At 44.7% G+C, this 14145-nt stretch overlaps 1 protein-coding gene across 7 annotated transcripts in view; it reads right to left on the bottom strand.

The window, feature by feature from the left end:
* The window catches only part of LOC118001829 (AT-rich interactive domain-containing protein 1B), a 439380-nt gene that overhangs the window by 58259 nt on the left and 366976 nt on the right, over positions 1-14145 (bottom strand). For 4 of the 7 annotated variants that reach the window (XM_034991980.1, XM_034991981.1, XM_034991985.1 and 1 more), the window contains 2 exons: positions 5770-6097; positions 3827-3955 (listed from right to left, as the gene is read on the bottom strand). In XM_034991980.1, coding sequence (XP_034847871.1) covers positions 3827-3955; positions 5770-6097 — 457 coding nt within the window. The remainder of the gene's footprint in view (positions 1-3826; positions 3956-5769; positions 6098-14145) is intronic. The other 3 variants (XM_034991984.1, XM_034991986.1, XM_034991987.1) reach the window with 1 other exon arrangement.

The raw sequence follows: 14145 nt of genomic DNA, 5'->3' as shown, positions 1-14145 counted from the left end.
TGCCTGGTGAAGGGTCCTGAGCAGGTAACTCAGATACTTGTTTCCTCCACCATGAAATCAAGGGACAGAGGCTGGATGACATCTAACATACCTCCAGCTCTGACATGCTACTATTCGGTCATTGAAACTACATCCTTTTGGAACGTAGAATGGAACATTATCTTTTTCCTTTTTTAAAAAATTTTATTTATTTGAGAGAGAGAGAGCACGAGCAGGAGAGGCAGAGGGAGAGAGGGAATTCCAAGCAGACTCCACGCTGAGCACAGAGCCTGACGTGGGGCTCGATCTCAGGACCCCAAGGTCATGACCCAAGCCGAAACCACGAGTCGGACGCTCAACCAACTGCACCACCCAGGGGCCCCTGAAACATTTTCATTCTGATGAAAGATCGTAAAGATCTGTGCCAGAACTTTGACATAAGCCGTCTCAAGTCACTGAAGACTTGATTCAAGTTGATGTCCAGGGGGTGCTGGGGACAGCAGACTTCAGGGAACCAAAGTATAGCCCGGCCTAAAGATCTAGGGCATGGCTGGCCTTCTGTATGTTCACGGAAGTCATGCTTCATCCTCGGCACTCATTTCCAAGACAAAATCCTGGATAACTCTAATATATCCAAATCCACAAACTGGCTGCATTTGGCAGAGATGTCAGTTGTTGGACACTCCAAGTGCCGCCAGAATGGATGGATGGATGGATGCAAAACACACATAGCAGCTGAGGGAAATTTTATTTTATGAGTGCATGTGGCCTGGGATTCATGGCAATGGTTCTTTAGGAAGTAGCAGGCCGAAGTCCCTCCTAAATGTCTGGCCAGCTTTGGCTCTCCTCTGCAGACAATGTCTCAGCTCCCTTCAACACAGCCATCAGAACTGGACTGAGGGTGACAGTCCCCTGCCGTTCCTGAACTTGGCTTTTCATAAGATCATCTGATAGTTCCACTCCTCTGTTTCTCAGTACTTCAAAAGAGCACCACCTTAACTAGAAATGCTTTAAAACTAAACAGAACAGGGGCACCTGGGTGGCTCAGTCGGTTAAGCATCTGCCTTCAGCTCAGGTTATGATCCCGGGGTGCTGGGATGGAGCCCCGAGTCGGGCTCCCTGCTCAGCGGTAAGTCTGCTTCGCCCTCTCCTTCCGCTCCTTCCCACACTTGTGCTCGCTCTCTCAAATAAATGAATAAAATCTTAAAAAAAAAAAACCAACTAAACACAGCAATGCATTTTCTGAGTAAAAAGTGTATCAGTACATACGGTGGCAGTGGTGTCCTGGACAAATACTATAAATTATTAATTCCAAATGATTAACATTATTACTGAGCTAATCTAGTACTCAACAGTAAGATTCACCATATTCTATTGTAAATCCTCTGACAATCAAAACAAGGAACTCCTTTATTCAAAAGGTGAAAAAGAAAAAAAAAACCTCCTCTACACGTTCCTTAATCGACTCAGTACAGCAGGTGGGTTTCACCCTGGTCGAGCCACCCTTAAAAAGGGAATTAGTGAAATGGCTTACAACCAGTCAAACCTGTGTGCTTTCTGTACCATCTTCCACGCAATAGCTGCGAAAGCCTGGAGCGTATCTGCCATAATCTGTCATTTTTCACAGTGAGCTCTCTGTTTCTGTCTAATTGCACACACACACACTCACTCACTACCTTTGTCATTAATTTGTCTTTTTCAGGTTCTTTCAGAGGCTCTGGGCCCTGCGGGATTCTGACTTGAGAAAGAAGGCATTTTAACAAACTCTGTTAAGACCGTGTTTCTGCAAGGCTGAGCCACTTCCGCGCAAGAGAAACAGACATTCAGCAAATGGGTTTTTCAAACTGCCAACCTGCCTTCCACCCAACATGGCTATCAGTGGGGGAAGAAAACAGAAACAAAAGCTAGAACACGAGTTTGCTGCAAGGAGATGTTAGGTAGAGCAAAAGCATGTTGAAAACCAAATTTCTTAACCCAGAGCACTAAAACATGTACTACACATGTTTTCTCACACTCAAGCTTCTGCTTTAAAGAAAAAAAAAGGCACAACAGGTTATGTGGACTGCAAAGGGCAAAGGAAGGTTTAAAATAGAAATAAAACTTTTCTTTCTTTTTTAGAAAGAATGCTGTAGACATAAAAAGGCAAAATTCAGAGCTCACAGGGAAGGGGCCGCAAAGATGAACCTTTGCCAAATGTGCTTTACAAGATTTACAAAGAGTAACGCCAACATCTTTCTTGTTCTTATTTTTAATTAAGGAGGAGGTGTTGTGTTCTAAGGAAGCTATGTGGATGCTGCTGGCTGAAACGTAGATTTGATCTTCTCGTGCTGGTTAGCTAACACTGATTTTCTGCCCCAGTGGAAGAGATTTTACTTTGATGCATGCCATTTAAATTCATTTTACACAGCTGCTTAATGTGGCTTGGCAAGGCGCAGCCAAACTAGCTTTGTGGGTCTAAATAGAACTCCAGAGTTGGTAAAGGACAGATCCTATGGATTAGCAGCTGATGATAAATGCTTTTCTCCCCCCACTGTTATTTTCCTACTGACTCACAGACTGACCTTGAAGGTACCACAAGAAAGGAAAAAAAGAGGAAAAGACAGTTTCCCAAAAGAAATGTTTACCTAATTCTAAATTTGTTATTTCATTTTTAGGATTATGTTTACAAAATTCTATATTTGTTAGCCCACGTTTAGGACCATGTTTACAGGATTTAGAACTCCCGACTGCAAAATTATCATTTGCTCTTGCTGTCTAAATAAATGTATGCCGAATGTAAAACTATTGGAAGGCTCTCTCTGTTACGTATTCTTAACAAGTCGTAAAAGCAGCGTTCTATACGTTTAGTCTTTAAACAAAGCCAGTTGATTGTTCCCTGTTTTATCTTAACCAAAAATGTGGCGTGTTTCTACTGAAACTAGTGAACAGGATTCAATCTATGTAGGATAATCTTATCGTTATGATATGCAAAGCAATATCAATATTTTTGCTAAAAATCGGTCAATAATATGCTGTAAGAGCATTTACTAACCTAAAAATGGTGACAGCCTGCTATTATAAAGCTTTGTAGTAGGAAAGAAGAAAGACACTTTTTGTTGCTATATGTAATTCCTGTGTTGAAATTGATAATAATATGGCAACACCACGTTTAGAAGGCAAATTCTGTGTTGGAGGATTTGGTTGCATTTTTCTGGTGACTTCAATATTCTAAAACTCCTTGGGAGAAGGAAATAATAGAAATCTTTGGCACAGACGTCTGCTCAGTGATGATATAATGAAACCCCTCTTAAGTCCTATTAATAACCTGAGTCATGTCTCCTGCAGTGAGTCTCCTGTCAAATGAGGTCGCTGCACTCAGAATTGGGGGTGGGGGGTGGGAGCAGGTCATCGTAGCGGCAGGAATGAGAACAACACAGTCATGATAACAGGGCCGTAGGACACAAGTTCCCAGACAACACGAGGACGACAGCAGGGGAAATCACGCCAGAGGAGGGAACTTCGTCCCTTTGACGGAGCTAAAAGTTTGCATTTCCCTCTCAGGCACGAAGGAAAAGAAGCCATGCCGAAAGCCATGCAAAGACAGGATCTGGGGGACGGCATGCAGGGCTCCACCACATGACCACGGGACCGTTCAGAAGAGTGAAAAACAAAACAGAACAAAACGAACAAAAACCCCGAAACAAACAAAAAGAAACAAAAAGACAACCCCCTCTGGGATGGATTTCCTCTTAGGTCTTTCACTTTCTTGTTTTGGGTGTTCCTTTTGCAGCTTGATGGCACGGTCATTAACGGTTTAAAAAAAAAAATGCCCAGGTCCCGCAGCAAGTCAGGGTATGTGGCTACCTACCCGTACTGGTCAGGCTGGTGCATCAGGGGAGCCTGAGAGTTGCCATAGTTGGGGTGCTGGGAAGAAAACATGGGGCGTCCCCCAGCCCCAGACTGGCTGGGATAAGCAGGCGACCTAATGTATGGTGGCCTAAAGCAGAACAGAAGAACAACCTCTTTGGATTTGCTCTGTAGACAAGTATGAATCCCCCTGTGCATTAGGTTCTGTCCACACGTAGGTGTGGAGGGCTACAGAATGTGGCCTCAGCCTCTGTACCATGCAGCTCCTGAGAGGGGGACTGGAGGTGGTTCCCTGAAAAGAGGGGGCGGGGTGGGGGGCAGGGGCAAAGGGGAAAGACGAGTAAGACTCTCAGATCTAGTCTTGGTGTACATTTCACGCACCTCTGACTTCAGCACAAGCCGAAATACACAGTCCTCAGTTACAACGCCCCGAGAACTACAGTGGGCAGGATGCGGAGGCAAGGCTCTGGAATGGCCTGCCGAGCAGAAGCAGACAATGACAAGGCAGGGATGTGTACCTCCGCACGAATTTAGATAAAATGCCACATCGACTGATTTGGGAAGGGAGCAGAGCAAGACTTTTACGTCGAACGGCTATGCCTTGGTCTCTGTGGTTATCTTCCTCCCAGGCCACCGTCCGAGGCCTCATGTCCAGGGCCATAAGGCACTTTCTACCTGAGAAGAGCTGGTGCTTTAGGAGTTGCAACAACGGTGTTTTAGGAGTTACGGGGACAGCGTGTGTTAAACCTAACTCAGAACTTCAACGGGACCAGGCAAACCAGTCTTCGTGGACAGGTTTATTAAAACATTCCCTAAAGTTCGGTTTAGTGTATATAGTGGTGGGGTTCAGGAGATTTTAACTCACTGTAATGTGGATGAGGGAGAGAGAAAGAATGATTGACTTTCATTTTGATTCCTCAAGGGAAATTTATTATTATTTGGAGCAAACGGTGAGACTGAAGGGTCCCTAACATTCCCCAAATAGCAGCTTCAGAGGAAAAGTAACAAAGGGACACATTTAAACACACACACACACACACATACACACACACACATTTTTCTTTCCCTTTGACAAAAATCAGATTCTTCTATCTTTTCTTCTGAAGACCACATATCTTCATACATAGCTTTCAATGTACTTTGTTTTAAAACATATTTTAACATATGTTAAACATAACTTAAAACATATCTATAAATGCTTCTCTTAAAACTATTCGCTTCTGTCTCATAAATTTTTAATTATGTTATTTTTATGCAGGTTAAATATTTACTTAAAGAATTTAAAAAATCAAGATGGAAAACAAGTATGTAACTGAGGCTAAAGCCTTGCTCTATCAACTTAAACTTTATGAAATATTATCTTTGCTTTATTAGCCATATTTTGGTTTGGACAGATAGAGAGGTATGCCCAGAAAAATAAAATATAACATAAGAATATGAAATCTGTAAATCTCACACAGAAACATTTAGACAAACACACACAATACAAATATGTGCATAGACAAAGTTTCTATTTTATAAGGATTTTTATGGTGGGGTTAAAAAAAAAAAAGGAAGGTGGTTCTTTTTCAGTGGGTTAGATTTTAAAAGCCTACTTTTTCGGCTTTAGACTTTTCCAGCCTAAACCTCGCTCCTCTAACCGGAACCACCCAGATATGCCACCGCCCTGGGGCGCTGGTTATAATGACTAGTCACAGTCATTCCAAATAAGCTCCCACAAGGGACTCGCCCACCACTCGGGTTCCTTCCTCGATGTCTCAGAGAACGTGGTCTGCCATTTACTTCTCTGTACTTTATGGGACCGCATGTGTTAACACCAAAGGAACGGCCAAGCCGAACGACACTGCACCGCTCCCCAGCCCGGGTGACCCAGGCGACGGCGCAGCTCTGTGCGCGACCCGCACCCACAGGTGCGCACGCAGACCGCCTGCCCCGACGGCATACCTGCTCTGTGCCGAGTTTGCAGCGGCCTGCATCACTGCGGCGGCTGCCTCCTGTGCCTTACGGTTCACGGTTGGCATCGGTGGCCCCATGCCTGGCCCTCCCTGCTGAGACATGCCGGGAGAGCTGGGGGTCATGCTGCTCATATTTCCAGGAAATGGTCTGTTCTGCATCCCAGCTGATGGCATTCGTCCCAGGGGCATAGCACCACATGGCTGGCTTGGCCCTTGTCCATGCATCTGGTTGTTGGCATTGATGCCCATGCCGGGCCCTGGGCCGCTGTAGCTTGCACTGGGCACCCCGCTATACGTTGGGGGTCTGGAGTAGTTACCTAAACAAAAAGCAAACACAAATTAAAGCCTTTTACTTTATCTGGACTGGTGAGAACATTCACTGGAAAGGCTTCTTGTCCAACAATGCGGTCAACACAGCATAGTCGTCATTATCCTTATTAACCCTTCCCCTGTTGGCACGGATGAGGCTGGCAGGGTCAACACATGTTCTCGGCCCATTCCAAAGGCAAAGAGCCACATGGGACCACTGAGAGATGGAGGGGCCATTTAGGCGAACCATTAAAGCCATCCAGAAACAGGCAAGGGATGCTAGTACCGAGTGTCGCCTCAGTCCACCCGGAGCTCACGTGCTTACCTTTCAAAGTGGCGATTTCAAGCCCTAGTCCTTAGGAACACACCACTGAGACTGCATCACTACATCACCAGTGTCCGACAGCTCTGACAAAGGGCTCTCAGAAAGAGGACACGGAAGACAAGGTGCACGCACGGTCAAAATTATCCTCCAAAACCCCGCAGGAGGTGTCGTGTGGGTGCTCGGCCAAACAACCCATTTTTCTCTGGCGTTGGGAGCACGTTTTGTCTGTCTGTGTGTTTGTTTGTTTTTCCCCCGGGCACCAGAGAAAGCCGCTGCTTTATGCTTGGTGCCATGTCCTAGGAAATGTGCTTTCAAGCACCGCCCTGACGTCCAGCACGGTGAGATGCTGACTCCGCGGGGAGCAGGCAGAGCGGGGGGAGGAAGTGAAGGGCCACGAACACGCCTCCAGCCCCCGTTCCCACCGGGGAACACACTGAGGAGAACGGCAGCTTCGAGGGCCCCAGCTATTTCAAGAGTTTGTCTTCTCTCTCCTTCCGCACCTTTTATTTTGACTGAGTACACACAGATTAAAGTCAGGTAAGTTAAGGGCATATGCGATGTCATTCCAATAATAATAATGACTGCAGATAGTTACTGCTGAACCACACTACGCATGACACGTGGGGTTAAGTGCTTTGCGTCAAATGATTTCATTCATTTCTCCGATGACCATATAAAAAATACATATAAATGACGACGATTCCATTTACAAATGAAGAAAATCAACAGCCAGTAAGTTAGGGTTCAAGCTCAAGCAAAAGGATTCTGGGACCCATGTAAGTAACCAATAAAATAGGCTGCCTTCCCACAAATGATTAATGAAATAAAATGAGTGTAAAAGGCATTTGCAGAATATGGATTAACGTTTCTCAATCAATTCTTACTGCTTTCTGGAAGAATCTCCTTGTCAAAACAACATAACCATTCTAGGGGATATAAAGTTAAATATAATGCAATTCCTGCACTCAAGAAGCTCACCGTGTGTGTGTGTGTGTGTGTGTGTGTGTGTGTGTGTGAGAGTGAGGTGGAGTAGAAGGGATAAGACAAGGAAAAGTATAAAAGCAAGAAAAGTGCAAGAGTAATCTGCTTGGGGGGGGCAGGGGTCAGTGCGGTAGGGGAGTTCAGGGAAGATTTCTTTGCCGGGCTGCGACCTCAGGAGCCCATGGGTGGCCAGGCCCTGGGACGCGGAGAGCTGGCACCGAGTGAAGGCTCTGCACATAATGTCTACAAGATCTTAACTTGTTCTCCTCTTTCTTGGTTTCGCCCTCTTCTCCATAAAGCAAAGATAATCCTCTCTAATACTGCCTAGTTGAGGAGTTGCTAGGGTTAAAGGACATTATGTATGTAAAGTATTGCAAACAGGCGCGTGAAAATGGTAGGGGGTAGGTATCTGGGTGGCGAGTAAGGCAGAAGAGAGGACAGCGCACGTGGCCCAGCCAGCCAGACAGCAGACAAAGTGAGGATGGGTCACTGTGCGCGGGGGTCGTGGTGGGGGGAGGTCAGGTTCAACAGGGCCTTGTGTTTTGAAGATAAGGAGGAGTTTCTCCAGGTTTTCCAGCAGAAATCGGATTTGATGAGTAACAATAATAAAAGCAAATACTTAATATTTACTATGTGCTAAGCTCAATTCCAAATTCTTTGTATGAACTCATTTAATCCTTGTATTCAAGCCTAAGAGGTCTCTGTTATTGCAACCCTAATTCTAGAGATGAGAAACCTGAGGCACAGGATAGGATGTTAAAGAGCCTGTCTCAAGGTCATGTGCCTACTAAGCAGAGAAGGCATGGTTCGCATTCAGGTAATCTGTGTGTTCAGAGTCCAAGCACAGGACACTATGGTGTGGCCTCTCAAATGCTTAAGGAAAAACCGTACTTATGTGACATATCATCACAACTGTAAAACCAGGTTTTCTTAAGTCCACACATGTAAAGCTGCATCACCTAAATCTACAAGATCCATGGACTTTTCAACAAGGACGGGGTACTTGCTCTCTGTTAGGTGCATTACATGAACTTTCTTTTTTGGGTATCCATGAAGTGTGTTATTTATTGCAGACGGTAGGAAGGTCACCACTCACACGAACCAGGGGCCGACACACTTTCTGTAAAGGGCTGGACAGCGAATATTTTAGGCTATTTGCGCCAGATGGTCTCAACTAAAATGTCACTATGGCCCTGACGTGGCCAGAGGCACTCCATACACAAATGAGAGTGCCTGTGTTCAATAAAACTTTATTTACAAACACAGGTGGTGGGACAAAGTGGGCCATAATCTGCTGGCCCCTGCTACAGACCAACCTTAGGACCAACTAATATAGCGCTCCGCCAGCAGAGAAAGGGACTTGTGACAACCAGCACCCTTTGACCCTGAATGTCCTCTGGAAGGCTAAAGAAAGCCTAAAGGGGAATGACAACAGAGTGAGGCACTAGCAATTTCAGGAACTGGAAATGGAGAGGAAAACAAAACAGACTAGAAGGAACAGGAGAGGTGTGATACCAATGACCTCAGGTACCACCCAGGCCCACGTGAGTCAGTATTTTATGGCCAGCTCCTTGAATTTAAACCGCTTTTTCCTAAGAAAATACTCTGCCTTTGCGGAAATAATCAAACGGGCACTGTTTCCAAGTAAAAGGTAAGACATTCACTGTTGATCAATTTTAAAGTTCTTTATAAAAAGTTCTGTTGTTTTGGAACCTCCCACCCCACAGGCCCCCACATAAGGTCCCCGTCTGTCTTCCAGTCCCACCATCGTGGTGGAAAGGGCACCTTATGCTTCCCCGGCTTGTGAGGGACAACGGTGTGGTGGGCAGGCTGCTGGCCTGCCTCTTCCCACGCCTTCTCGGGAGCACAATCCTCAGAACGCTTCTCTGGGGGCAGAGTTAAGGCTTCTCCTCTCCATCCTCACTGACCTCACACGCCCTCGCTGCCAGAGAGTCTGACAGCATCAGGGAGCACAGTGCTCTTTTTTGGCACTTGCTTTTTATTAAAAATAAATAAACTCATTCACAGTTCGAATGCAAATGAAATTAATTCACATATTCATTCGATTACTAGCTCCCGTCCTTCCCCAGCACTTGGTAAGTGACTCATTTGGGAAGAAACCTGATTCAGTGAAAACATATGTACGCTTTGCTTTCGAAGGAAATGAAATAACACTTTAATCTTGTTTCAGAAAACAAGCGTTTAGACATGGTTATGGCAGACGTGGCCCACAACGCAGTTTTGTAAGAGAAGAAAGTTCCTGATTTTGTTGAACTCTGCTTACGGTCAGAACAGAGAAACTCTGTCACCCCGGGCTCTTGCGCTTTGGGTACCACTGGCAGTCAGACTCTGTATTTTAAGGAACACAAAGGAAAGAAATGACCGAGATGGTCGGTTACCCTGGACCCTACTTCCTCCTTCTCATTCCTGGTGCGTGCTAAGAGGAAGAGCTGTGGTTCAGTGGCTTTGCTCGACTCCGCAGCTGGTCTCCCGACAGCAGGCAGGCGGGGTCTGCGTGAGAGCACAACCACCATGCACACCCATACACGCATGCACACACTTGTGCTTAGAAAGGCCCGTTGAGTGCTGGGCTCCCAATCTCATTTTCCTCAATCAGCTGGGTTGATTCCATGAATGGGCACTCAAAAGCACATGTCAAGGGAATATGTTCTAATTATAGAGGCCTCTATTTGGGAGAAGAAATACAAAGTCCCCTTTTCTTCTCCTTGAAACGCTAAAGACTTTCCTCATTAAACTCACATGCCTGGATAAAAATGCTTTCTAAAGGCTTTAAATGGCTTAAGAGGCAGTGATGGACAAAGCACAGTCTCTAGAATTGGGGTCTGAATAGCGGCATGACCTTGGATAAGTTATTTAACGTATGTGAACATCAGTTTTGCCATTAGTAAAGTAAGAACGGTAATGGGGACCTGGTACAAAGGGACTAGTAGAGTGCCGAGCACAGAGTCCCCTAATAAACGATAGCTGCCACCGTCATCATCAACAATCATAATACTATCAACAGCATGGATAATTGATGATCTTTCCCCACAGTCTTTTAAAAGAAGTGTGGAAGGAGTGAAAAATGATTAATGCCTCCCCCCTTTGCCTACTCGATAACGTATCTTTCTCCCCCAAATAAACAAAAACCAAACATATAAGCCAAGCAAAATATGAGAGGAAAAGCCAGGAATGAGAAGTGCAATCTTATTTCCATGTTTCTCTAATAGATTAGTAATTTGTTGGCACTAGCTCGGACAGAAAACAGATGGATCCAGCATTAGGCACAATGAAGGCAGCAGATGCTGGGCCAGCCCACCTCAGCTGGACGGGTCTTGCAGCCAAGTCCGAGAGCCCACAGTTTTCAAGTGGGTTCATCCTGGCACACCAGCTCTGGAAAATTGGTCACCAAATAAATTCAGATTTCAACCCACCAGGAGGTATATTCAAGCACCAGACAGAGGAACAAGGAGCTAGACTCTATTTGAGTCACCATTATTTTAGGAGGATCACAAAAAATTCTGTATCTGACTCTGGAATATTTAAATTTGCTAGTTACAATCAATACTCCAAGCTTCCTGCTTTTTTGAACTATTAAGTATTTCCACTCACATAAGAAGTTTTGCTTCTCAGTGTTACCATTCGACAATTCCTTATGAATCACTTCTACACGCAAGGCTCCGTATTATATCCCCATGCTGTGGAGGGTAAAATGGTGCCCAAATCACAGACCAGACACTCTACCCGGTGCAGGAAAAAATAAAATGGATTAATTAGCTATATATTATGATAAATATGTTTGTGAATTAGGGCTAAATAGGCATTTACCTTGTCGTTTAGTTAGTAATGTTCACCACTTCTTATAGCTGTCTACTATAGTATGATTTTTAGGTCATGTTTATAGAGATAGAATTTACATACAATAACAATCCTATATGTCCTATAACCACCACGACATGGGGTATTTCTATATCATGACAAAAAATTACCGGTTTGTGGTCAATCCCACCCCCACCCATGGGAACCATTGATCTGATTTCTCTTCCTACAGTTTTGCCTTCTCCCCAATGTCATATACAATCATACAGTATGTAGTCTTTTGTGTCCGGCTCCTTTCCCTTAGCATCACGCTTTTGAAATCCATCCACATTATTGCACACATCAGTGGCTTGTTCCCTTTTGTTGCTGAGTAGCATTCAATTCTGTGGACATTTGAGTTATTTCCAGGTTTTGGCAATTACGAACATTTGCACACAGGTCTTTGTGTGGACACAGGTTTCATTTCTCTTGGCAGGAATGAGAGTGCCAGGTTGTACGGTAAGTGCATGTTTGACTTTATAAGAAACTCTACCAAAAAATGTATGAGTTAAAAAAAAAAATGTATGAGTTCTAACTGTTCTACATCCTTGATATTGTCAATTAAAAAAAATGAGCCATTCCAGTAGGTGTCAAGTGGATATCACTGTGGCTTTAATTTTCATTTCCCTAACAAAGAATGACTTTGAGCATTTTTCACATGTTTATTTGCTGGTTACCATATTTCAGTAAGATCCTTTCTGTGTTAAAAAAAAAGTTATAGGGGCGCCTGGGTGGCTCAGTCGTTAAGCGTCTGCCTTCGGCTCAGGTCATGATCCCAGAGTCCTGGGATCAAGCCCCGCGTCAGGCTCTCTGCTTAGTGGAAAGCCTGCTTCTCCCTCTCCCACTCCCCCTGCTTGTGTTCCCTCTCTCGCTGTGTCTCTCTCTGTCAAATAAATAAAAAATCTTAAAAAAAAAAAAAAAAGTTATATTTCAAAAACCTTCTTCCAACTCTAGCTTCCTACACAGGCTGATAACACAATGTTGCTCTTTTAGATATTACTTTGGAGGGAAAATGACTGAGTAGATATGAAGACCACAAAAGCAGGTTCAAAATGAAAGCTGACTTACCTTCAGTTGCATTAAATCCTACTATTTGTGGGAATGGAGAGAATTTGTTTTGGAATTGGTATTTATGGCAACATATCTTCCCTATATCAACATGCATTTTAAAAAGTCTTCACAATGTAAGAGAAATAACCATATTGCACAAAGCTTGGAACAGAGGGGGAAAGGCCGACTACCTCACAGTATGGCTTCAGTGGCTCACTTTTGGTGGTTCTTTCCATATGTTACATAACGGGACCCCTTTAAAAATTTAATTATACAGGGGCACCTGGGTGGCTCAGTCATTAAGCACCTGTCTTCGGCTAAGGTCATGATCCCAGGGTCCTGGGATAGAGCCCCACATCGGGCTCCCTGCTCAGTGGGAGGCCTGCTTCTCCCTCTCCCTCTCCCCCTCCCCCTACCTGTGTTCCCTCTCTTGTGGTCTCTCTCCGTCAAATAAATAAAATCTTAAAAAAAATTTAATTATACAATAATGCAAGTTTGGTGCAGAGAATATAGATGCACAGAAGAGAAATAGACAAAAATGATCCTTCGTTTTACCTCCTAAAGATAAGTCATCAACCCCAACCCCGTGAAGCATCAAGGTAGGGTTGAAAAGGTACCAGTGTCTCTGGAACTCTCCATCTTCATCTTTGTCAGAAATAGTTCTTAAGGGCCTCTTACATGCTAGCTCTGTGCAAATGGCTGGGGATTCAGCAGCAAACGAAGGCAAAGAGCTGACATTCTGGTGGCAAGAGACAGGCAAAGAAGGAAGTCTAGACCCTGTCATGTGGTGCCAGTGAGTGCCCTGAAGAAACATGGCAGCAGATTTATACAGAGTGGCGAGGGGAGGCGTCCCTGCCGAGGAGACTGAGGAGAGCCACTCCGAGGAAGGGGGCCTCTCAGGAAGAAGTGCATCTTCAGAGAAACAACTGTTATGGAGGGTGACATCATACAGGCCCAGGGGATGGACGGGCACCGTCAGATACCAGCAGCACCTGACTCCAGGGCGGTGAGTGCGGAAGAGAGCACAGGCCCTGAAGGAGCAGGGGGGGGTAACCGTCTGCTATGTGTGACCTTCAGAAAGCCACTTGTCACTCCCGAGTTCAGTTTCCTCATCTGTAAAAAGGGTATAATACAAGTTTATCTGTCCCATGAGGTTGCTGTGGGGAAAAAAATAATAATAACTGTAACTACTGTTGGATGCTGACAGTCAATAAATAGAACCTTTCAAGGAACAGAGAGAAACTGTTCCAGTATTAGTAACTTTTTAATCAGTGAAATTCTTTTTTTATATATTGCATCATAGGTCGGTTTTTACTTTCATCACGTACAGACATTCAAATTTATTTCTCAAACCGAGTAGAAGTAAACATTGACATTAAAAAATGTAAAAAGGTATTATCTCAAGTCAATAGCAAAATTTAGTGTAAAACAGTAAAATCTCTATGGTAAGAAATGAAAGAGTCTCAGGGTCACCACTGTCACGCCTTGCCTGAGCACCTCTGTCCTCCCTGTGCTCTGTGCACGTGGGGACAGCACTGCCTGGAGGGGGAGCTCTGACCTGCTTCCCCTGAGGGCTGAGAGGGACCCTTACCCATTTGTCACTTGTCACTCAATAAAGCATTTCTTTTCAAACATTTGAAAAAAGTGGCCGAGCTGTGAGCCTGAGGAAAAGGCACCTTGCTAAGATGTCAAGTAAAGCTGAATGTCCACAGCTGTATTTCTACAGTGCTCTCCAGGATTGTCATGACCAAGCCCTGTCTTAGAGGAACAGCCCACTGGATGATTTCACAAGGATGTGCTTCTTCAGCGAGGGGAGTGAAGGGCAGCACTCTTGAGTGCTGT

The sequence above is a fragment of the Mirounga leonina genome, unplaced genomic scaffold, assembly GCF_011800145.1.
Source record: "Mirounga leonina isolate KUSES-001 unplaced genomic scaffold, KU_Mleo_1.0 Mir_54, whole genome shotgun sequence".
In the NCBI taxonomy this organism is placed as follows: Eukaryota; Metazoa; Chordata; class Mammalia; order Carnivora; family Phocidae; genus Mirounga; species Mirounga leonina.
The sequence above is the reverse complement of the archived record's forward strand: the minus strand, read 5'-3'. Positions and strand labels throughout refer to the sequence as shown.